This window comes from Macrobrachium nipponense, chromosome 20 (assembly GCF_015104395.2).
Source record: "Macrobrachium nipponense isolate FS-2020 chromosome 20, ASM1510439v2, whole genome shotgun sequence".
NCBI lineage: Eukaryota > Metazoa > Arthropoda > Malacostraca > Decapoda > Palaemonidae > Macrobrachium > Macrobrachium nipponense.
In genome coordinates this window covers 814525-840638 of record NC_061089.1, presented here as the reverse complement: position 1 = coordinate 840638, position 26114 = coordinate 814525, and the positions used below count along the sequence as shown (strand labels likewise).

Genomic DNA, 26114 nt, shown 5'->3' with positions numbered 1-26114 from the left:
TTCCCTTACCTTTCGTAGAACCGCTCTTGGAGGAAGCCCTCCTGATCCTATCGCGTTTCCAACTTACGCCGATAGGACTCATACACCTTCCATCCATCATCAGTCAAACTTTGCATTCAATGCATCGATCATCCAACACACAAACATGCCCCCTACACCCCATACATACTGTGTGGGGATCTACCGATGATTTCGGTAGCCTCACCTTGCAATCACTCCTCACACACACTCTGAAGCTCACTGAACTTGATCCAGACATCACGTTCACAGAAAAGCCAATCCAAATAAAAAACAGTCACTATCGCGTATGCCAATCCAACAATCCAGAGTCAAAACCAAAAGTCAATCCAGATACTTAGAACGAGTCAAATCCAAAAATCCTGGGCGGAGGTCTGTAACAGGTGTTTACCGACCGGGCGACAGAAAAAATATGAGTGAAAATGGGAATGGTTCCTGATATCCGCCTCCCAGCGGCGGGAATGGGTACTACCACCTGGCCGCCCACTGCGTGTGCCGCGAGTTTTGAAATTCTGTCGGACTTCGGAGAATACAGCTATATATATATCTGTCAGGTAAGTTTCATGAACAAAATTATATTTTTACAATAAAATAAGGTTTTGTATATAGCTACTTACCCAGTAATTATATGTACTATAGCTATAGCTAAATAATTACTAGGACAAATACCCGCAAAACATCAAAAAACTATTTAATGAAATGAGAGAAAGCACTATAATGCTTGTTGTTCCTAATCTGGTGAGAGAGCTACTGCAGTTACTGCCACTGGTTGGCACTCATCTCCACCATGTAGCAGCGTGGTGGCATGGCCAGGATTGCCTCTATTGGAGTGGGTACTTCACAGTGAAGTATTCCAATCACTAGACAAAGTGACAAAAAGAGCCGTGCAACGCTGGATACGTGGTATCGACAACGAAGCGAAGGCTAAAACCAAACATAGGCAGTCCCAGTTATCGGTGGACTCAGTTAATCACGATCTGGTTTTATGGCTCATGCCGATTTATGGTGCCACAACGCACAGAGTTCCAATTATCAGTGCCATAAGGCACCAATATCAGAGTTATGGCATCATAACATACTTAAAGGAGGCACCATTAACTGTTTATTGGCATCACTCACCAGATATTGGTGCCATAAGCACCATAAATCACCAAGTTTCGATGAATGGTGGTTTTTGCTTATCAGCACCCTGCTGAGAACGGAACCCCCATTGATAACTTTGGGGGGGGGGGACTACTACCTGTCTGCCCCTGCCCAGGACACAGTACAATCAAACATATAACAGCCAGAAATTCTGTCACCATCACCACATACATACAGACAACCACAACCACACACTAAAAACTGGTGGGCACTCTAGGCTCCCCAAAAATTCAAACACCATATACCAAGGCGATGACAAAGAGAAAAGGAAGCCAAGATTCCTACGCTTCCTCTCCAAACACTAAACCAGCTTCAGACAATGGTCCTAATGCACTGAAACGATCACAAATGGCTTCAACATCCCATAGATTGTGCTTGACAAACACCGACTTGTACTTCCAATGAGTCATCTGCAAAATCACTGCAAGAAATTATGTTTAAATGCCAGAGATACTGCTACCACCTTAATGTCGTGAATTTGAGAATGAGCCTTTAAGATAAGTTCTCTTAAGAAAAAGGAAATAGCATTTCTAGACAAGGGTCTAGAATGGTTCCTTACTGAACACCAAAGATTTCTAGCTGGGCCTCTGACTTTTTCTGTTCCTTGCAGATAATACCTCAGGGCCCTCACAGGGCATAGAACTCTTTCCTCTTGGCCTAACATATCCAAGAGACTATTGATGGTAATAAGAGTGAGGCCATAGTTGAGATGGGTTCTCATTCTTCACTAGAAATCCCAGAATGAGAGAACAAATCACATTTCCATTGGAAAAGCCAACTCTCTTTAGCTATAGCAAGAGCTACAAGAAAAAGTGTCTTCTCTGTCAAGTCTCACATTGAAGACGACTTCCTCAGCTCAAAGTGTGGACTCAAAAGCCACTTAAGTACAACATCCAAATTCCACAGACACAAAAGTTCTTTCTTGACTTAGGATGTATCAAAAGATCTAACAAGATCAGAAAGGTCAGTTCGTCAAAAAATCTAAACTTGTGTGTCTAAACACAGAGCTGAGCATCACAGTATGTACGGGGAGTCAACTGTAACTTACATGTGCAACTGTTAACAGGCACATGTTGCGAGAATATACTACCGTAGGTTCCTGTTAATCGAGTGCCAGCCTAATTCTTCTTCACCCGGGAGACAGGAATAAGGACTGGTAACAGACCTCCTTCATTCTCTAATGAAGAAAGCAATTGTGAAGCTGTCCCAAAGGGAGGCGTCTACAGTGATAACAGGACACCAAAGACTAGTTCATGCCAAACTGGTTGTTCCCAAAACAGGAGCACCAGAGAAGTGGTGTTCAAACTTCTTAGTGCTACCCATTCTGAATAGATTGAACAACTGTTCGATGAGATCCTATGATTGAACCAGGAACATAGTCTCTCATATTCAAACTCTGGGGAGTAGATCCCATAAATTTCCTCTTATTCCTTGCTCACTCTGGCGTAACCCAGGAAGTAGAGGGGAAAAAGAGAGGATTGACTGTTCTTGCCCACTCTCCTTTGAACTTGCAGTTTTCTCATTCTACCAAACGAAGCATTCTTTTCCTACAACTGTTAAATGCACCAAAAGTTAGCGAGAACTTGCCATGTCTTGCTACGCATCTATCCACCCCATGATCAAACCTCATGAAGAGGACCACACAGAGAACCTCCTCGCAGCTCCTCCAGATGCCTTGTCCCGAGGGACAGCAACATCAACCTCAATACCTGAAAAATAGCCATTCCTGTCTTTCACAGGTAACTCTGAGCCACCAAAGCGGCTCAGTCCCTTCTCTCGTTCTGCACCACTGTCATGATGGAGAGGAGGCTACCCATCACTGACTATGGGTGTACAATCTCCCTTTGGTGGTTGTATACTTGAAAAGACTCGTGAACAAGTACCAGACACCAGACACAGGAGAATGAAGCTAGGTCTGAACTCCTGGGACTCCCGAGACACTAGATATTATGGAAAGCATCACGGTTCCTGCTCCCAAATAGCAGGTGAGCCAATGAGAGAGCCAACTGCTTCCTCCCCAGGGGGAGAATGTAGACCTTTAGAAGTCTCGAGTCGAGACTTGTTAGGGGGTGGAGAAGATACCTTCCTATTCTTAGGTCAGGAAGCCTTCAAACAGGGGGGTAAGGAGATGTCAAATGACAAAGACAATGACCCCTGTGAAAAACTTGCTGCAACACGAGAAAGGAGAGTGCTATACCATGGCAAAGAAACGCACTGATCAAGAGCAGAGAGTTCGTTTGGTGAGCAGCGAGTTCGTTTGGCATAGCCGAGCACTTGGCTCAGCGGCAGAGCTGGCTGGCCAAACCAAGTCGAGTGAGTTGAGCAGATCACCACCACATAATGATAAGTGGTAATCGTCAGCAAAGAACCATCACTTCTTCCCAATTAATTGTTCTCCTTCAAGGTCGAAGCTCCAAGAAGAAGAATAAAAAGGGATTCTGTCTGCTGTCCTACATGTTCAAACCCTAAGATCCAAGACATGAGAACCGTACTTGACCATTCGCCTAGAAAGTGTTGGCATGCAATACCAAGCTCTGCATAAACCCAAACCAGACTGGTAAAGGCTTGTCTCACTATCCAAACACTCGTGATAGCGAGTGCTAGAATTCGTAAGAATTCGCGCACTCAGCGAGAATCCCAACTTTGTAAGACAATAATCTGGCAAGCCCTGCCTCGCCCTAGGGTGCTCGGCAACATGATGAAGCCAAGCACTTGGAAAGTGCCAGGGAAACCAAGGGATCCAGGCGCTCAGTGAGACTCCCAATTCTTGTAATAACAATCATCGGGAATGCCCATCTTGTGTTTGGAAATCACAGACAACCAAAACATTCTGAGAATGCCAGAAATTCCAGGGAATTCAATCATTCGGTGAGATTCCCAATTCTTGTAATGACAATTATCAGGAATGCCTACCTCATTCGAGTGTTTGCAGATCATAGAAGACCAGAACACAAGTACTCGGTGAGACTCCCAAATTCGTCTAACAATCATCAGGAAGGAGTCCCTCTTTGACTCCCGTAGAAATCAAAGAGGAACAGGCATAAAACCAGTCCTATATGCAAGCATTTCAAACTGGATGAAGAGTTCAATTCCACAGAATATGTACTCAAGGCTTCCAAAACGCAAGACCCCACAGGGGACTACAAATTGGAATCCATCCAAAGAACAGAAAGAGCCATGGAGAACAAAGTCTCCAGTTGTTTGAATCTTCTGAATTGAAACACCAGGTGTCGAGATAGTGAGAAGTCTCTCCATCATTGACAGATGATCCTTCTTCAACAATGTGGACGTACTTCTGGTGGGACCCTAAGACCCTTCCAGGAACATAGGCCCCCGATACTGAATCCTGCGGAGAGCACTCTGCAGCATCCCTCTTGTTCACCTCACCCCTCATGGTGTAGCCAGAGGAAGTAGAGGGAATAGGTGAGGAAGATTGGATGCTCTCACTCGCCTTGCTAGCAGAACTAACAGGAGAAGCAAGTCGCGGGAAGCCATCAACCTACAGTGATAGCCTCGACGCAAGTCTAGGAGAGTGTTCTCGCCCTGGAAAACGCTTTCCCGGGGAGAGTTATAAAACTCTTGCAAGGCAGGAGAAACGCTCGCCACCACCGAGACCAGTTGGTCACACAAACGTGATTGAGGCCTGGGTGGGTGGAGTTGACCATGCAACTGACTGGTGAGCGCTGGAACCATCCTCCTGACGCATCCCAGTCCCTTTCGAGGTTGAAACCTCTTGGAAGGACTGAACAGGGTATCTCCTATCGGTCTCACCGTGTGTACGGTCTCGCAAGATCGTCACATCAACCCTGGGAACTGAGCAGTCACCACGAGAATGATCACTAGCAAAGTGTGAGTGACACCCCTTTTTTCCGCTCCATGTCCAAGTCATGATAGTTCGAGGAGGCAGACCCTTAGAAATCCCATGACAAGACTTCTTAGGGCAGGAGGAGACTACCTTCTCCATCTCTGGCTCAAGAGCCTTAGAAGCCAAAGGAGAGGAAGTTGAAGAAGACGATAGTGACGACAAAGGCAAAGAGGATGATGACAACACTTGACGAGCTCTCTTCCTCTGACTTCTTCGCCAACTTCTGCAAGGCCTCTTCTACAGGACAAAGCATAGTCACCAGCAGAAGTAGACTTAATAATCACAGGACAGCTGCATAGATGCTGTCCAGTGACGAAATTCCAGGATAACAGTGGTATATTAATACAATTTTCAGCAGGGGAACAGTACACACACTCGAGGGACAATGTCACAGTATCCTAACAAGTCACAGGCACAATTCTGAGGTTACGATCGCCAACACAAAGTGATATCCAACCATCTACTGCTGTAATCTATTATCGCTCACTGTTAACCTATAGATGCAAGAAAATATAATATTTAAAAAATACTCCAAGGGCACTGCCCTCCGAAATGATAGGAGATCCCTCAAATATCAAAACCACACAGTCATCCCCCATCGTCCAATAAGCTAGCGAAACAGGCGAAGGATAAGAGGGAATACCAGGAGAATAGATAAAGGGCACACGTCCTAATCTCCTCCCTGTAATTTTCCACATCCTAAGCGTTAATGTCAAAAAAAATATACTATCCCACCCTGACATAAAAGGGTGAAAATAAGTGCTAAGGATGTAGATACACCGTTGCTGCCGACCTTTAACACATAAAGGGAAAAGGCGGCTAGCAAGGCTTATCATGAAAAGCAGGTTTGTATATTAAATATTAAAGCCAATTAATCATTAATATCAAACACAGTATATTCAAAATATTACGAACAATAAAAGAAAGATACCACCGAGAGATCGTGATTAACAGCTAGTCAGCAAGAGCTCACAAACATATGTCTTCAATGGAAGATGGCTGGAAACAAGGTAAGAGGTTTTACGTCCGGGCAGACGTAGTTACTACCTAACCACCTTGTTAAAAAATTTATACGGCCATGTTCCAGCTTCGCCATAAAGTAATTCATAATGTAAAGGACTGAGGGTTTGTATATCATTTAAGAACTAGGGGAAAAAACCGCATGGTACAGGGGTGGACCATGTACGATCAATGTGTACAACCCCAAGAAAAGTACATTATAACGCGTCCTGACATCGGAGATGGGCATCAGACGCGACTTGTTGTTGGTGAGAAACGGAGCTAAAGACCTCTACTCCGGTGTCAGGACGCGTTATAATGTACTTTTCTTGGGGTTGTACACATTGATCGTACATGGTCTACCCCTGTACCATGCGGTTTTTTACCCTAATACAGATTAAGTAAAAATTATGAGCAACAAACTAGGAACAAAAGATTGCAAAAAGAACACACTGTTATAAAAACAGAAAACAAAAAGGAATATATGTAACTTCATGTGTGAATCCCCCATTTCTTCCCTTGGTCCTAACTCAATGCAGAGTTAATGTAAAACGATTGGTTGAATACATATTTATTTGACTGTGCCCCCCAAAGGGTTGCTGAACCCCACTTGCCTTACTTAGAAGTTGGTCTTTGCACCAAAAGATCCCTTATAACAGTGTGCTTGTGCAATAGCATTTGGAATACCTAGGTAGTTATAGCTGGGATTTGCCTTTGAAACAGCTATTTTTCTTGTTTTATCCCTCCTTTATCTGCATATGTGTTTTGTCTTCATACAGAATAAGAAATACCACAATAACACCCTATAACCTTCTTCCTGTGATCTACCCCACCCAGAACACCATTTTCCCTAGGGGTCACCTAACTTGCAGGATAACTACCAGAACGAATGAGAGAATAGGCTAAGCCTTTTCCAGTGGTCTACCCCACCCAGAACCCCACTTTCCCTAGGGATCCCCTACCATTTAGAATGACTAACACAGTGCATGCGTGAATCACCCTAACCCCAAGGTCTCCCCTACTCAAAATCCCACATTCCCAACGGGTCCCCAAGTTTGTTGGATGGTATAATAGGGTAAATTACATATCAATTACAGTCAACTGCCAAAAATTAAGTAAATTCTTAATAAATAGCCAAAATGCTACAAGAAATGACAAATTTGTCTAAAATTGCATTTTTCCTAACTATACAAACCTGAGGTCCTTTTTACAATAGGAAGGTACTAGCGGCAGCTGGATAGGTCGTAAGCTTTCGAACAACGGGGTTCGGTAGTTAACTGCTTGTCCGACAGGGCGCGCGCGCGCGACTGGGAGGTAAACAAATCACTTTTGCTTTTGGCCCAAGCAAAAACTGCAGAGTGAGGGGTGGCATGAGGTGGGGCGATGTGTAAAAGGACCTCAGGTTTGTATAGTTAGGAAAAATGCAATTTTAGACAAATTGTCATTTGTTCCGACACGGCATACAAACCTTCGGTCCTTTTACAATAGGAAGACTCACTTCTTGGTGGGTGGAATCTGAGTCTTTTGTGAACAGACTGGTGTTCGCCCAACCTTGGAAGCCTCCCTGGTAGTAAGAGCGAGGGAGGGATCCAAGCCTCTGTCCGATTGATCGGGGTGTGCACCGCAGGATCAATGGTCAGACCTCTGGACCGAGTACTAGAGAGAGGCAAGCGTATCTCTTCGTACCAGCAATGTAAGACTTGTTCCTGTACAGGAGCAAAGTTAAAGTCATGTTTTGACTCTTGTAGGCATCCACTTCCCCCCCTTGTAGAAGGAAGTGGTGGATATTCTGCTCCCATCCCTCGTGAAAGGGATAGGATGGGGCTCTGTCATATAGCTCACCGGCATCTCGTCCTTATCCAGCAGGGTGATGACCGTATCCCCCTCTACCCACAGGTAGAAGAAGGAAGAAAAAGATAGAAAGAGAGAAGCCAGTCACTTTCTTTTCATCACTATCTATTCATACAGTCACACCAGGACTCGATGCTGTTCAGCCTGCTAGGGTCTGGGTTAGCTAGACGACGTGAGCAGCCACCACGGGTCCTAAGGCAAACCGATCCAAGGACCTATGGGCAATATCCAAGAGGTATAAGGAAGTTGCCGGTGGTCTGGTTGTACCAGACCCCTGCCTTCCATACCTGCGCCACGGAGAAGTTTCTTACGAAACGCCAACGAGGGGCCAATACTTCTAACTTCGTGAGTTCTCGGACGGGACGTACGGATGTCGTCACTACCATCAGCCTCATACGCCCTCCTGAAGACCTCACGCAGCCAGGGACGAAAGAGTGTTCTTGATACTTCTTTCTTGTTGACCCCGTTGCTAACGAAGAGGCGTCGACACTCAGGCCCGAGGTGTCGAGTTCTCTTCAGATATGCGCCGTACGTCCTCCAGGACAAAGCAGCCTCTCATCCACAATCATTATCTGCATGACGCTCCCGTACTCTCTTCGCCGATGCCAGTCCAGCAAGACGAGGGTCATTCGAGTTCCCTGGGTTGGCAAGACCTTTGGAAAGCTGCTACTAAGCAAGGAGATCTCGAACGAGTTCGAGATGTCCAATCCCGTCAGTTTCAGGAGGAGCGACAAGGCGGCTCTGTATCCTTTGACTGTGGGAACTTAGAGGAGCATTCCTCTGGCGAAGAAAAAACGAGGAAATCCGCTACCTGCTGAAGAGTGGCTCTGAGAAGAGATAGGCCCCGTCTACGACACCAACCACCGAAGACGGCGACTTCCCCTGGTACACAGCTGCCCAAGAGGACTGACGGGACGTTTCCAGCCATCTCTGTTGCTGCGCTACGAAAAAAGCTTCTCGTTCGCAAGAGGAAGGTGGCTAACAGCCAGCCGTGAAGACGTAGGGACTGGGCGGACTGCTCGGTGGTACCGGCTCGACGTGTGGCTGGCGAGAAGGTTGTGCCAATGGGGAATCTCTCGGTTCTCTTGCGAGAAGAGCCAGCAGGTCCGGATACCAAATGGCCTGTGGCCATTTGGAAGCCATCAGGATCCTCCTGAGATTCGGGATGACCAGTGCTCGACTGATCACCTTGCGAATCAGGCCTGAACGGGGGAAAAAGGGGGAAAGGCATAGGCGAAGAGGTTGTCCCACGGGTGTTGAAGAGCGTCCTCTGCAGCTGCCCATGGATCCGGCACGGCCGAGAAGAACACCTGGAGCTTCCTGATGTGCCGGATGGCGAACAGATCCTCGACTGGTCGCCCACACAGGTCGAAGAGCCTTTCCGCCACGTCCTGGTGTAGAGACCATTCGGTCCTTATCACCTGATCCCGACGCTGAGGCGTGTCTGCTACTACATTCCTTCCCTGGAATGTAAGCTTGCCGACAGCTCTATTGAGTGTGCCTCGGCCCACTCGTGCACCTGCCGAGTCAACTGATACAACGGGAGAGACACTAGGCCCCCCCTGTTTGTTGACGTAAGCCACCACCGTGGTGTTGTCGTACATCAAACACCACTGAGTGTCCCCATCAAGCGGTCCTGGAACTCTTGGAGAGCAAGGAACGCTGCCTTTAGTTCCAGTACATTGATGTGAAGGTGCTTGTCGTTCTCGTACCACACTCCTGAAGTCCGCAACTCTTCCAGGTGTTGCGCCCCATCCCTCGGTCGATGCGTCTGAGAGCAGCTGCATGTCCAGGGGGGAGAGTGCGCGGAGGCACTCCTCTTAAGGGGTTCCTGTCGTCCAGTCACCTGGCTAGGTCCTGCCTCACCTCCTGTGTCAGTGACCATGGAAGGCTTGGGGGATCCGTCGCCTGTGACCAACTCTCCTTTGGTCTCCCTGAAGAGACCGCAGGTGAAGACGCCCGTTAGGGACTGGCTTCCCGAGTGACGACAGGTGTCCGATCACGACTTGCCATTGCTGAGCTACCTGTTCCTGCCGAGACAGGAACTGGTTGGCTGCCTCCCTGAATCTGCTACCGTGTCGATCAGCATACCCAGGTACTTCATCCTCTGCTTGTGCTCGAGATCGGACTTTTCGAAGTTCAGAACGATCCCAGATCGCGACAGAAACTCGAGCAGTCGATCCCTGTCCTGTAGCAACTGCGAGCGGTAGCTCGCCAGGACTAACCAATCGTCGAGATACCCCATCAGACATATCCCGTGCGAATGGCCCCAAGCAGACACCAGAGTGAACACTTGCGTGAACACCTGTGGGGCGGTTGAGAGACCGAAGCAACGTGGCCTGAGCTGGTACACCGTCCCGTCGAGGATGAAGCGGAGGTTACTTTGCCGAAGGACTGATGAATGGGTATTTGTAGATACGCATCCTTCAAGTCCACTGAAAGCATGAAATCGTTCTCCCTGATAGAGTCGAGCACTGAGCGTGCCGTCTCCATCGTGAACCGGGTCTGGCGAACCAACCGGCGGTTCGGGGGAGAGAGATCTATCACTGGGCGCCAGCCTGTCGTAGACTTTTCCACCAGGAAGAGTCGGCTGTAAAGCCCGGTGACTGATCCGTACCGATTTCTACAGTTCTCTTGCTCAGCATGGTCTTGATCTCCTGTCTCAATGCTACGTCCTTCGATGCCCCTGGAACGTACGCCTGCTGATGGACCGGGTCCCAATGGCTGGCCAGGCACCCCCCACCCACTTCGCAGATGAGGGGGAATGCCGTCCTTCCACTGTGAACGTCGTTCTGGTCTGGGGCTGATCGAGACCTGACAGGAGAGAGCCGATACCGCTCCGACTCATTCCAGTCCTCGTCGAGGTCTGAAAACCTCAGGAGGACCGAAGGGATATATAAAATACGATGTCCGCTAAGACACGTAGAAACGCCTCTGTCGCAGTAGAGGAGGTGAAGGAGCTTGTTCGACCGTCTAGAACCGAGAGAGCCTTCTTGTCCGGAGACGAGAGACTACCTGGCTCAACCCAGTCGGCAAGCTCCGATCGCGGCAGACCCACCGTCGATTTGGATTCCCTCTCGGTCCCCAAAACGACTCGAGCCGAGACGTGGCTCTGCTGGTGGGAGCGGCGATCCTTCCCCGAGTCATTGTCGCTGACGAATCAGCGCCGTAACCTCGGCAAAGTTCCTCTGGATCTTCGGAGTCACAGCATCTTTGCAGAGTGGGACCAGCATCTTCAGAAGTGACCGTTAAAGCCCCTTCGAACAAGAGCGTTTATTCCGAGAACCTTTCTACTAAGAAGGGGGAACAGCGACAGCCCTCTCGGTCTTACCCCATCCACTTGCGCATACGTCCTGGCCGGTCCAAGAACCGTGCCTGGCACGTAGGGCGTCGTGGTGGGATCATGAGGGGCGCACCCCTCACGATCACTCCCTCAATACCTCGCTCCTCCCGGTGTAACCCGAGGAGGTTGAAGGTACGGGAGAGGCAGACCTGACGCTCCCTCGTCGCTCGCTGGCAGAACCAGCAGGCTTGGAGGGCTGCAGGCGATCGTCAACCCGCGGTGACGATCGAGCTGCAGGCCTGGTCGAACCGTCTCGCTGTGGAGAACGGCTGGACTGAGCACAGCGCCCCGATCTCGAGTGTCAGAAGAGCTGGTGCTGGTTGCCGTTCCCGATCGCTCTCTGTGAGAGCGACGGTCAGGCGACTGCAGGCTCACTGTCCAGTGAGACCGGTGCTTGTCCTCACGGCACGTCACGTCGCTGGTTCCAGCCGTGGCTGGCACCGGCGAACGGGAGGACCTCTTCCCAGCCTCAGCCCGTGGTCGGTCGTGGGGACCGTCACGTCCCCGGGTAGCCAGCTGTTCACCGCGAGAGTGAGAGCTGGTCTGGTGAGATCGCATGAGCGGCTGTCACCAGTCTTCCGCCCCGTGCCGTGAACCTGACGCTGAGCGGACTCAGAGGTCTGGTTCCTGGATGCACGGTCTGCCTGGTAGGCGACCAGTACACTCGGTACCTCCCGCGAACGACGAGGCCGAGACGGACCCTGATGCAGTGGCAGAACCACTGACACCAGGCGAGGAAGTACCGGTGTTAGCCGGGTACCCTCTGGTTCCCGTAGTCTTCTTCCTTGCGGAAAAGAAGAGACGGGCCCCGCTCCCGAAGGAGCAGGAGGACCAGCGCGGAGGAAACCCTCCCGTCCCCCCGAGGTGAGAAGGGTCCCGAGAAGCGAGGAAGCTTCTTAGGAGGGAGGAGGCGAGGAAGCTCTGAAAGCCCTTAGTGATGAAGAGAGGCGACCTTCTTCTTCTCGGCTGTAAAGCCTTAGAAGTCGTAAGGGGAAGAGGCCGGGCGGCCGACGACGATGAAGAAGATGAAGACGACGACCACACGGACCCCCACCTTCCATCTTTTCTTTTTTTTTTTCTTCTGGGCGTGGGCAGCTTCCTCAGGACAGACGTAGATCTGCTATCCAGGGCGGAGCCGGGGTGGGGATCTGTAGCCGAAAGCCCACAGCCCCGGAACGCACCTGTACAGACAGACCAAAGTCTGGGGTAGTACCACCACGAACAGGGACGACATCAGCAGGTATGGGCAATCTCAGGAACAGCAGGCACGGCCCAGCACATCATCGGTAGGGCACAGCCAGCGCAGCAACGGCAGAACAGCCAGCGCAGCAACGGCAGGGACAGCCAGCGCAGCAACTTGCATGGACAGTCAGCCCAGAATCGGCAGGTACGGCAGGCAGCACCGGAAACACAGGAAGTGGAGCAGCAGCCAGCAACATCCTGGTACGGCGGCAGGTCCAGGGGCGAGTTCTAGGGCAGCGGAAGTGTGGTCGCTGCAGCGCGGCAACCACGAGCGGCGGCGGCACGCCCCCCTCTCGGTACGGCGAACGGCACTTCACCACGCGGGCTGTAGGCAAGACTGTTACCACGTGAGGCGAGTACACCAGGTGAGGAGGGACGTCGTCAACTGGTTGCGTGGTCACCACTCCATGGGTGACCGCAGTGGAAGGAGGCCCAGACATAGAACCGCCAGCACGCCCTGGACACCAGCACGCTCTGCAATTGGAAGGAACGCCCATACCTCACCAAGGTCCACCCTCGTGGCAGTAGCACCTGCGGAAATAATAGTAGTACCGATTAATTTGATTAATGGGGGGGAAATCCCTCGTGGGGAGCGGGGGTTTGAATCCCAAAAAATCCCGAACGAGTGGAAGACCCCTCCCAATTACAATTGTACATCGGGCACCGAGCGCCCTCCCCGCGCTCGACGGATCGGGCGAGGAGAAGAACGCCGATAAACTACCCCACCCCAAGGGAAAGAGCCATCTGTGGGAACTGAGCGGAGGGGGGGTCTCGTTCCCCACCCCGCACAGTAACCCATGTACCCACCCAAAACAAAATAAGAGCCCTAGAGCAATCGTGCCATCGGCACGAATACAAGGCATAAGGATCAATTCCCTGACTGAGCGGAACTTGAACCAAATAATATTGATGCAAATCAATAATAAGGAACAAAATGAAAATGCATCTTGCAAAACGATTCACTCACAATGAATAAGGGCTCGGATCGAGCGCATTTGCGCCCTCGGTACCGAGCGCAAGGGTGAAAGGTTTCATTCCTTACCTTTATGGATCAAGGTTTCTGGAAACCTTGATCCATAATGAATTGATGCAATCAACAAATATATGAAAATGAAAAGACCTACTGCGCTTGCGATTTCACTTCATACAATAAAAGGGAAGGATCAATTCCGTGAATAGCGGAACATTGATCCAGTCAACAATGCAATCTCAATAAAAAAATGAAAATGAAAAAGAACTGCACTTGCGATTTCACTTCATTCAAAATAAAACAAAAAGGGGGAAGGATCAATCTCCGGGCAAGCTCGGAAACTGATCCAAAATGAGTATTGCTACAACTAAAAAAATAATATATGAAAATGAAAAGAATACTGTACTTGCGATTCCACTTTCATACTGAATAAGTTTTCCGTGCCGAGCGCATTCGTTCGGCAACGGGCATACAGGTCAAAAAAATATAAATGAAAAGAGCACTTACTTACGATTTTCATCTACACATTTCCAACCCAATATACGCTCGGAAGCGAGCGCTCCGCCCTCGCACCGAGCATACACAATACGAGGATCATTCTGGTAAAATGAATTCCCGCAATTACGCCCTTCAGTCCCGGCACTAGGGTAATCGGGAGGGCGTTGAGAACCAAGATCCTTTAAATTCACAATTGAATTCAATGAAATGATTGTACTTACAATTCAGTTTCACTAGATACATAGAAAAAGAAAAAACACAATCATGCGAAAGCAAACGACGATGAAGCGGGCAGAGAGCGATGATACACGTCCCACCACGCCAGCAGGCCGAAAGCAAAAAAGTGGATTTGTTTACCTCCCAGTCGCGCGCGCGCGCCTGCGGACAAGCAGTTAACTACCGAACCCCTTGTTCGAAAGCTTACGACCTATCCAAGCTGCCGCTAGTACCTTCTATTGTCCTAAAAGGACCGAAGGTTGTATGCCGTGTCGGAACAAACATTAATAATTTCCCAATGAAATATCCTATGCAGACCTACGTTAGGGGAAACATCACAACAGGCAACCTCATCACGGTAGACGGGTCTTTAGTTCACTCGAATTATATTTTTTTTTTTTTGTTTTTTTTTTTTTTTTTATTGGTGAAACATGAATACAATTGCAACTCTAAGCATTTACCATAACAGACTTTGAAGTTTCGTCAACATATTGTGATATATTGAAAGCCCCAATACGAACTAAAATAAGCATGTGAGCTCTTCGTAAAATATGTTTCAAGGCAGTTTTTAAATCCAATATGGCGGCTACGTTTTTCATGGACGGTTCTCATCAGTGACGGCACCATCTTCCCCAGCCTTCCCAGCATCATTTGAACAATGTTAAGCCATATGTATGTAACGTTTTATTGATCTTACTCAAGATTGCAGTTGTAATCAGCACAATAAAACAACATTTTGTTGCCTACATTTAGTTGAAAGTATGAAACTTGTTATTCCCGGGGTTATGGTTGGAACTGAATTCATTCTTACCTTGTAATATGACAATTTGTCTAAAATTGCATTTTTCCTAACTATACAAACCTGAGGTCCTTTTTACAATAGGAAGATACTAGCGGCAGCTGGATAGGGTCGTAAGCTTTCGAAACAAGGGGTTCGGTAGTTAACTGCTTGTCCGACAGCGGCGCTGCGCGCGACTGGGAGGTAAACAATCCACTTTGCTTTGGCCCAAGCAAAAACTGCAGAGTGAGGGGTGGCATGAGGTGGGGCTATGTGTAAAAGGCACCTCAGGTTTGTATAGTTAGGAAAATGCAATTTTAGACAATTGTCATTTGTTTTTCCGACACGGCATACAAACCTTCGGTCCTTTTACAATAGGAAGACTCACTTCTTGGTTGGGTGGAATCTGAGTCTTGTTGTGAACAGACTGGTGTTCGCCCTACCTTGGAAAAGCACCCTGGTCGTAAGAAGCGACGGGGAGGGATCCAAGCCTTCTGTCCGATTGATCGGGGTGTGCACCGCAGGATCAATGGTCAGACCTCTGGATCCGAGTACTAAGAGAGTGGCATGCGCATCTCTTAGTACCAGCAATGCAAGAACTTGTTCCTGTACAGAGCAAATATAAAGTCATGGGTTTGACTCTTGTAGGCATCCACTTCCCCCCTTGGCCAGAAGGTTTAAGTGGTGGATATTCTGCTCCTATCCCTAGTGAAAGGGATAGGATGGGGCTCTGTCATATAGCTCAACCTGCATCTCGTCCTCATCCAGCGTAGTGACGACCATGGCCCTTTGCCCACAGGTAGAGGGGAAGGAAAAGATGGAAGAGAGAGCAGACTCACTCACTCACACATCCCATCCACACAGTCACACCAGGATCGATGCTGTTCAGCCTGCGAGGGTCTGGGTTAGCTACACAACTTGTTGAGCAGCCACCACGGGTCCCAAGGAAAGGTATCCAAGGACCTGTGGGCAATATCCCGAAGGTAGAAGGACAGGAAAAAGTAAAGGTCGTCTGGTTAGACCAGACCCCCTGCCTTCAGGACCTGCGCCACGGAGAAGTTCTTGCGAAACGCCAACGATGGGGCCAATACTTCTGACTTCGTGAGCTCTCGGACGGGACGTACGGATGTCGTCACTACCATCAGCCTCATAAGCCCTCCTGATGACCTCACGCAGCCAGAAAATGAAGAGTGTCTTGGATACTTCTTTCTTGGTGACCACCCCGGTGCTAACGAAGGCGTCGACAACTCAGGCCTGAGGTGACGAGGTTCTCTTCAGATAGCGCCGTAGCGCCCTCACAGGACAAAGCAGCATCTCATCCGCATCATTATCGGTGAAGTCCAATAGGGAGGGAATCGTGAATGACTCGAACCTTGTTTCATCAGGGACTGACGGTTTCTGAGTCTTCGCAACGAAGTTCGGGACGAAATCGAGCGTCACGGATCCCCATCCCCTGGAGTGTCGTACATCATAGGAAAGACATGAAGTTCCCCTACTCTCTTCGCCGATGCCAGGGCCAGCAAGAAGAGGGTCTTGAGGGTCAGATCCCGTGTCTGACGACTCTCGGAGTGGCTCGAACGGTGTTCGAGTCAGACTCCTAAGGACGAGAGTCACGTCCCACGCAGGGGCCTGAGTTCTTTCCCTGGGTGGGCAAGACCTCTCGAAGCTCCTCATCAGCAAGGAGATCTCGAACGAGTTCGAGATGTCCAACCCCCTCAGTTTCAGACGAGCGCCAAGGCGGCTCTGTATACCTTTCACTGTGGGGACTGATAGGAGCTTCTCTCGGCGAAGAAGAGGAACGAGGAAAATCCGCTACTGCTGAAGAGTGGCTCTGAGAGGAGATAGACCCCCGTCTACGACACCAACCACAGAAGACGGCCCACTTCCCCCCTGGTACACAGCTGCAGAGGACTGACGGACGTTTCCAGCCATCTCTGTTGCTGCGCTACGAGAAAAGCCTCTCGTTCGCAAGAGATGGTGGATAACAGCCAGCCGTGTGAAGACGTAGGGACTGGACTTGCTCGGTGGTACCGCTCGACGTGTGGCTGGGTGGGCGAGAAGGTTGTTGCCAAGGGTGGGGGAATCTCTCTCGGTTCTCCTGCGAGAAGAGCCAGCAGGTCCGGATACCAAATGGCCTGTGGCCATTTGGGAGCCACCAGGATCATCCTGAGATTCGGGTGACCAGTGCTCGACTGATCACCTTGCGAATCAGGCTGAACGGGGGAAAGGCATAGACGAAGAGGTTGTCCCACGGGTGTTGAAGAGCGTCCTCTGCAGCTGCCCATGGGTCCGGCACGGCCGAGAAGAACACCTGGAGCTTCCTGTTGTGCCGGGTGGCGAACAGATCCACGACTGGTCGCCCCCACAGGTCGAAGAGCCCTTTCCGCCACGTCCTGGTGTAGAGACCATTCGGTCCCTATCACCTGATCCCGACGGCTGAGCGCCTGTCTGCTACTACATTCCTCTTCCCTGGAATGTAGCGTGCCGACAGCTCTATTGAGTGTGCCTGAGCCCACTCGTGCACCTGCCGTGGTCAACTGGTTACCAACGGGAGGGACACTAGGCCCCCTGTTTGTTGACGTAAGCCACCACCGTGGTGTTGTCGCAACATCAACACCACTGAGTGTCCCATCAAGCGGTCCTGAAACTCTTGGAGAGCGAGGAACGCTGCCTTGAGTTCCAGTACATTGATGTGAAGGTGCTTGTCGTTCTCGTCCCACACTCCTGAAGTCAGCAACTCCTCCCAGGTGTGCGCCCCATCCCTCCCCGGTCGATGCGTATGAGAAACAGCTGCATGTCCGGGGGGGGAGTGCTGCAGAGGCATCCTCTTAAGAGGTTCCTGTCGTCGAGCCACCAGGCTAGGTCCTGCCTCACCTCCTGTGTCAAGTGACACTGGAAAGCTTGGGGGATCCGTCGCCTGTGACCAACTCTCCTTTAGTCTCCACTGAAGAGACCGCAGGTGAAGACGCCCGTGAGGGACTAACTTCTCGAGTGACGACAGGTGTCCGATCACGACTTGCCATCGCTGAGCTACCTGTTACCTGCCGAGACAGGAACTGGTTGGCTGCCCTCCCTATGAATCTGCTGATCCGCGAGTCTGCGGGGAAGACTCGCCCTGCTACCAGTGTCGATCAGCATACCCAGGTACTTCATCCTCTGCTTGGGTTCGAGATCGGACTCTTCTCGAAGTTCACAACGATCCCCAGATCGCGACAGAACTCGAGCAGCCGATAACCCTGTCCTGTCCAGCAACTGCGAGCGGGAAGAGCGCCAGGACTAACCAATCGTCGAGATAACCCTCATCAGACGTATCCCGTGCGAATGGGCGGGGCCCAAGCAGACACCAGAGTGAACACTCGCGTGAACACCTGTGGGTCGGTTGAGAGACCGAAGCACAGTGCCCAACTGAAACTGGTACACGTCCCGTCGAGGATGAAGCGGAGGTACTTTCTGGAGGACTGATGAATGGGTATTTGGAAATACGCATCCTTCAAGTCCACTGAAAGCATGAAATCGTTCTCCCTGATGGAGTCGAGCACTGAGCGTGCCGTCTCCATCATGAACCGGGTCTGGCGACAAAAAAACCGGTTCAGGGGAGAGAGATCTATCACCGGGCGCCAGCCTCCCGTAGACTTTTCCACCAGGAAGAGTCGACTGTAAAAATAAAAGCCCGGTGACTGATCCGTAACGATCTCTACAGCTCTCTTGCTCAGCATGGTCTTGATCTCCTGTCTGAGTGCTACGTCCTTCGCGGTGACCCGGGGACGTACGACTGCTGTTGGACCGGGTTGGAGGTGAGGGGTGGCCGAGATTCGAAGGGTAATAGATATCCCTCCCGAAGGACATCTACAATCCAGGTCTCGGCGCCGTACCGCGCTGCCAAGTTGCCCAATGGCTGGCCAGGCACCCCCCCACTGTTCCGGCAGCAGGTGAGGGGGAACGCCGTCCCTAGCGGTTCCCCCCTTTCTTCGACTTCTTCCCAGAGCCTACACGGGATGAGGAGGGCTGGAGGAGGGCTGGTTACGGCACCCCCGTTGCCAGAAGTCGAAGAAGACAGAGTCATTCCTCGGGGCTTCGACGCAGCAAACCGTCTTAGCAGCCGAGGAAGCGCTAGCCGAGCTCTTAGACTTGGCCGCAGTCCGAGGCTGCCCAGAAGCCTTCGAGACTGCCTGGTGAACTAGACGGTCACTGTCATCAGTGCGCCGTCTGTCCACCGCAGCGTCCACCATCTCTCCTGGGAAGAGAGACGTGGAACTCCGTAGAGGTCCGTTTCGTTTGAAGTCCCAATGCCGCTTCACGCCGGCCGCCCTGGAGACCGAGTAAGGACAGCGTCCCTTCGTCGGAGAACCAGGTTCCGGCCCACAGGTTCACCGTCTGGTGGGCAAGGAAAGAGATGGCTCTTCCCCCAGACTGGGCAAATTCTCCTGAAAGCCGAGTCATCTTCGGGAGAAATTCCCCCGGAGTCGGCTGCGACCTTAGATACTGTGAGGGACCACAGATCTAGCCAGGAGACGGCCTGGAAAGCTGCCATGGCGGTAGATTCCAGGCCTCGTGCCTCTTGCTGCGAGAACCACAGGTTCTCGGACAGGAGCTGTTGCAGAGACACACCCGGAGTCAGCCTCGCTAACTCCGGGTTCACCTGTTTGGGCGGCATTGGATCCTCAGATGGCACGTAAAACCGCCGCTGTCGTAGCAGAGGAGGTGGAAGTAGCTTGCTAGACCTGCCAGACTTCAGCGAACCGGGAAGTCCTGTCCAGACGACAAGCGATTCAACTTGGTCCAGCACTGAGTCAGCCAGCTCTGACCGCGGCAAACCCACCGTCGGTCTGGGTTCCCTCTTCGGGCGGGCCCCAGAACGACTCGAGCCGGGACGTGGGCTCGGATGGTGGGAGCGGCGATCCTTCCCCGAGGTCGTTGTGCTGACGAATCAGCGCAATAACCTCGGCAAAGTTCCTCTGGATCTCAGGAGTGACTGCATCCTGTGGAGTCGGACCGTCCAGTCCCTCAAACAGGAGCACCTCCCGAGACCCTCCTCCCTCAAGGAGAGGAGCAGCGACAGCCCCCTCTCGGTCTCCTCCAACCACCTGTGCGTAAGACCTGGCTGGTCCGAGAACCGAGCCTGGTACGTACGACGACGTGGCGGGATCCTGAAGGGCGCACCCTTCACGATCACTCCTCAATACCTCGCCCCTCCCGGTGTAGCCCGAGGAGGTTGAAGGTATGGGAGAGGCAGACCTGACGCTCTCTCCTCGCTCGCTGGCAGAACCAGCGGGCTTGGAGGACTGCAGGCGATCGTCAACCCGCGGTGGCGATCGAGCTGCAGACCTAGTCGAGCCGTCTCGCTGTGGAGAACGGCTGGACCGAGAACAGTGGCCCCGGTCTCGTGTGTCAGAGGAGCTGGTGCTGGTTGCCGTACCGATCGCTCTCTGTGAGAGCGACGGTCAGGCGACGGCGAGCTCCACTGTCACGGTGAGACCGGTGCGTGTCCTCACGGTGCGTCAGTTCGCTGGTACCAGCCGTGGCTGGTGCCGGCGAACGGGGGGACCTCTTCCCAGCCTCAGCCCGTGGCCGGTCATGGACCGTCACGTCCGCCCGGGTAGCCAGCTGCTCGCCGCGAGAGCGAGAGCTGGTCTGGTGAGAGTCGCGTGAGCGACTGTCACCAGTCTTCCGCTCCGTGCCGTGAACCGGACGCTGAGCGGACTCAGAGGTCTGGTTCCTGGCTGCACGGTCGCTGGTAGGCGACCGTACACTCGGTACCTCTCGCGAACGAGCGGCCGAGACGGATCCTGCTGCTGTGGCCGAACCACTGACAGCAGGTGAGGAAGTGCCGGTGTTAGCCGGCACCCCTCTGGTCCCCGTAGTCTTCTTCCTTGCGGGAGAAGAGACGGGTCCTGCTCCCGAAGGAGCAGGGCGACCAGCGGAAGAACCCCCACCCCCCGTCTCACCAGAGCGAGACGGGCCCTTAGAAGCTCCCGAAGAAGACTTCTTAGGGGGGGGGAGGCGACCTTCTTCTTCTTAGGCGGGGAGCCTTAGAGGAAGAAGGGAAGAGGCGCAGACGACGACGACGAAGAAGACGATGAAGACGACGACGACACCTTCCTCCTCTTCTTCTTCTTCTTCGTCAACCTCCTCAGGACCGATGTCAGGTCTGTCATCCAGGACGGAGCCGGGGCTGCTGTTGCCGAAGCGACAGGGCCCTGGACGTACCTGTCCGAACAGACCAGCATCGGGAGCAGCGGCGCCAGGAACGGGAACAACATCAGCAGGTGCGGGCATCACAGGAACGGCAGCAGACACGGCAGGATCAGGAACAGGAACAGCAGCGGTGGTCACGGCAGGTACGGCAGATACAGCTGGTCGAGCCAGCGGCACAGACGTCATCGGTACCGGTGGGAGGTCCAGGGGCGAGCTCTTCGGACACATGAAGTCGGTCGCGGCAGCACACGGCAAACCCAGGTGGCGGCATCACACTCCCCGAGTTACGGCGACTGGCCCCTGCACCGATGTTGTTGGTGTTACAGAGACCGCGTGCTGTGTACACCAGGTGAGGAGGTGACGCGTAGCCAGGTGTGTCAGGGTCGTGGTGGTGGTTGTGACCGTAGCGTGCGTAACCGCCACGGAGCCAGCGAGATGATAGAGCAGCCCCTGGACACTCGGCACGCCCTGCAGTCCCAACGACGCCCACACCTGTCCGAGGTCATCCCTCACGGCAACCGCACCTGAGGAGGCAAAAGTCGGGTGATTAGGAGGATCCTCTACCCGCTCGCGCGAAGACGAGCGGATAGAGGACCCAGAGTACAACTCTACGTCGGGGTATCTAGCGCCCTCCTCCACACTCGACACATCGGGAGAGGAGAAGGACCTAGACACCCCCCCCGAAGGGAAGGCGCGAGACGTGGAAGTTGAGCGGTGCGGCAGGAAAGAAGACGAAGTGTCCGTCACCAAAGGAGTCGCGGGAGAGCTTTCCGACGACTCCTTTGCAGGCCTTCGCTTCTTCCTGCCCTCATACAATGTCCACTGCGCCTCCGACCAGTCCATACAAACATCACAGGGCTCGGCCCGGGTGCATTCGCGCCCCCGGCACCGAGCACACAAAACATGAGGGTCTATCTCGGGGAAAGATCTGAATTTCCCACATTTGCGCCCTTCGGTACCCGGGCAAAGTCTCCTTGGGTAGCGAGGCGCGGGAGATTCCATCATTAATGAATTCAGCGAATTAATATGAAAAGAGAGAATACTGTACTTACAATCTTTCATACACAATTACAAACAAACAAGAAAGCAAACGACGAGCAGCGGGCAGAGAGCGAACACACACGTCCATCCACTGTGAGGCCGAAAGCAAAAGTGGTTTGTTTACCTCCCAGTCGCGCGCGCGCGCCTGTCGGACAAGCAGTTAACTACCGAACCCCTTGTTCGAAAGCTTACGACCTATCCAGCTGCCGCTAGTATCTTCCTATTGTAAAGACCGAAGGTTTGTATGCCGTGTCGGAACAACGGCGGTTTTTATCCTTACTGCCATCACAACTGAAACTCCACAGTGCTTATTTGATTGTTATTATACACATTTTGGTCTCAGTTCACTCCACATTGCACTTTAAACCCGTTGCTGTTCCTGGTTTCTAAGCGCGCGCCATAAACACAATTACAAACAGCAGACGACGACAGACGACGAAACTGCAAAGTTTTATTCCCTAAACTGTTTACTTTACTCGTTATTTATGTTTAAATTTACATTGTTATTTAAAAATTTTGATTTAATTCATGTATATTATCCCTTTTTTTGCAACCAAATTACCCGAAAAATTACAGATATTTCTAACGTAGATAAAATCAAATGTTTCTAACGTTTTCGTACATCTGGCTGCCGAAAACCATAGAGAACGAATACGGAAAAGTGCATAGAGGAACGACTACGTTTTTTTTTTTTTTTTGCTTTTTTTGTTTTTGCTAGCACTTTCATTGATTTCAGTCTTTATTAGTATTTTGAATTTCTTAAATAATCGTATGCCAGAAATAAAGTAACCTTTAATGTTTGCATGCTAAGAATGGCAAAATCATCGTTGCCACATTAGTGGAGGCTTCACACATACGCCGTTCCATTATCCTGTTAAGCGTCTCCCCCTGCCCCTGATGAGCTGGCTGCTAACGTACCGTCACGCTTTTTTTGTAATCAGCGATCATAGCACTGATGATAGTTTTTCAAAGTTAATATTGATTTTTATGCTTGTTATTCATACTGTAATTAACTGTAGGAAATTCTCTCTCTCTCTCTCTCTCTCTCTCTCGGAGTCCAGTCACTCGGCAAAGAAAAGTCATCTTCACTCCCGCAATTGGAAGAAAAGTTTGTATCATCACTGGAGGATTCAGAACTAGAGCTCTCATCATCAAATAGGTTATCAATATCACACTCCTCATCTAGTATTTGATGATCTCACCTAAAGAAATATGCCTCCTCTTTGGGACATTCATTGTGAAAATCCAATTTGTCTCGATAACGCCCGAAGCGTATTGAAAGAAAACCAACAGGGACAGGCAGTTTTCTAGCATAAGCGACCACCAGGAAAGAGTTGCCAGCTGGAAATAAGTTTCCCATGTGCTGAGAGTGTTACCAAATGATGTTCCTACACTTTCTATACGAGTAAAACGTATTATTACGGGGCTGCACGGCTTGACAAGCACAGTTAAAGTCTTGAACGTAATATCCCGTTGAAGGCGCTACCGAGTAGATCGCGGTAAACGTATTATTACGTGGGTGACGCTTAACAGGTTATAAAACTGTTTCCATGAATTCTAGTTGTCATAGTAATGCAATAATGATAAAATTGCTTTAATATTTATGTATATATATTCCAATACATAGCCTAATTTCACCAATTTCAACGTTTTTGTGTGTAGTCTTATACCCAGTTTGGAGGGTCAACACATACCGAATGGCAACAGAGAGAGAGAGAGAGAGAGAGAGAGAGAGAGAGAGAGAGAGAAAGGAAGGCGGAGGAACGAAGAAGAAAAGGATGGCGGTGGAGGGGGGGGGGGGGGGGGGGGAGATGGTAGGTGGAGTTTCTTTATACGCGTGTTCGTATCCATTTCTGCATAATGGAGTGTCTCTTGGTACAAAGGACAAGTGTCGTTATTCTTTACGATTAGTGATTCACGATACCCTTATAAATTACGGCACTGGGTGTTAATGCACTATAGCAAATCTCGTTCTGTTAAGAGTGTTCGTTACAGAAATAGGTATTGCCCAAAACCTGCTTGCACTGTCTCTGAAACCCATAGATAGACATGCTGCTTAGTTGTCAATCAAGTTTTTATAACCAAGTATTTTTTACAAGCTAGCTATTGAATAAATTTGTATTTTTCTCAGTCAAAAACATATGCCCCTCAATGTAACTTTCCTCTTTTAACGACTTTTCTGGTCATTGCAAATTTCGGCCCCATAATTTCTTATGGTGCGAAAACAGACAAGAGGCCATGGACCGCAAAACGATTGCGTCACACTACGGCGATAATCCAGCAGTAAAACATCTTCATATATCCAAAAAGTAAATAATAAAGATATATATGCGCATTACGATTATAACAATTACATGTATAGCTGATAACAATCTGGCATGAATAACTGGTAAACTGTTCTGCAATGACAGTTGAGTATAGCAATTATTTACAATAGGTACGAAAGTCAAGATGTTGTGACGTCATAATACAGAACTTGAAAGAACGTTCTAATTCAGAAAAATAATTACTTAAATTTGAGTCAGAGTCGAGTTACTTTTTCAATAACGAATATTTTCAAATTAATCATCATAAATATGTAAAATATTGATGTTTTACTACTTATTTAAAAATTAGCCAAGAGCACGCTTCTCGTCATCTTCTACCCCAACAGCTGTTTACGCCTGGCTTGTTGTTGATGAGAAATCGTGTTTCGATTGTTGTGATAAAAGTGCTCCAGCGTCTGTGGGTACAAGTTGTGTGCGGATTTATCACAGGAAATGGTTAGTTTATTGACACAAGCTACTCCGTAAACATCGAGATGGCGTCAATCTTCTAAATACCTCGAGTTGTAATTAAAAATGTTGAACGCGTTTTGGTGAGATTTCACTACGTTTGAGACCGTTTTTCAGTACCCTCTGTTAAATCTTAAAATTTGGCCTTAATTTTCTAACTTTGGAGAAAATACTTACTTCGAAAGGAGAGTAGAGGTCTTTAGCTCCGTTTCTCACCAACAACAACAAGTCGCGACTGATGCCCATCTCGGGTGTCAGGACGCGTTATAATGTATTTTTCGCGGAGGGTGGCTTGCATTGATGGTAGGTGACCTGCTTGGCCTGCTGTGATGATCTACCCTATGTAAGAGCTACCTAAACAAATTCATCTCCCACATCGAAAGCACTAAAATTATCGGAAAAATCAATTGAGTGGGTGCAGAGTACCTAGTAATTACTTAGAAATAACCATTTCTGTAGGTAGTAGTCTGCATCTAAGAGCGGCTTCGGCACTCTTTGACCCCTGCAAGTAGGGTAAGCATTGATCCCTGGTTGCACCTGCCCTAGCTTGCACAGGGGGTTCTTACCTGGGTGGGGGCACTTTGGACTCCTGAGACCTCTGCACTTAACGAACTGGTGGGTCAGGGAGGCAAAGGACCCTTCCCCCAGACCAGGTTAGGGCATGGCGTCCGAGGTAAGGTTAGGTAAAGGTAAGTCTGGTTACGTAACATTACCTCAGAAATGCTTACTATTAGGCCTACGAACCCTGCCCCCGGACTTCGTAATTGCTACCAGTGCGCCAAAGACACTTACGGGGTAAACTTCGAAATGCCGGACGTACGAGCATGATGAGGACTTAGTATGTGCAGTAAGTGTATTAGCCTAGCTGGTTGCGTGTTGCGTAAACTAAGCTTCGAATACGAGTAGTAGTAATGGGCGGAACTTGCCTATGAAACTGCTCCCTTTCTAGTTTTATTCCACCTTTGTGTTTGTTTAAATTTGTGTCTCTGTAACGGCACAAATCTTCAAAAAATCTTTCCTATCTGCAATATTTTCCTTCAGCAGATCTGTAAATAAAAGCGTATTAGCTATTAATTCCTTTTAATTTCCCTGATATGGCTGCTACACAAAATATATTCTTTTATTTCCCTGATATGGCTGCTACACAAAATTATATCTATTTCTAATCCATTTGTAGCAGC

General features: G+C 50.1%; 1 protein-coding gene across 1 annotated transcript in view; it reads right to left on the bottom strand.

Annotated features, from left to right (window-relative positions):
• LOC135221449 (succinate dehydrogenase assembly factor 4, mitochondrial-like) overlaps positions 1-25881 on the bottom strand; it is a 66681-nt gene extending 40800 nt beyond the window's left edge. The window contains exon 1 of the mRNA XM_064259207.1: positions 25726-25881. Coding sequence (XP_064115277.1) covers positions 25726-25759 — 34 coding nt within the window. The 5' untranslated portion in view covers positions 25760-25881. The remainder of the gene's footprint in view (positions 1-25725) is intronic.
• Positions 25882-26114: the final 233 nt, after the last annotated feature.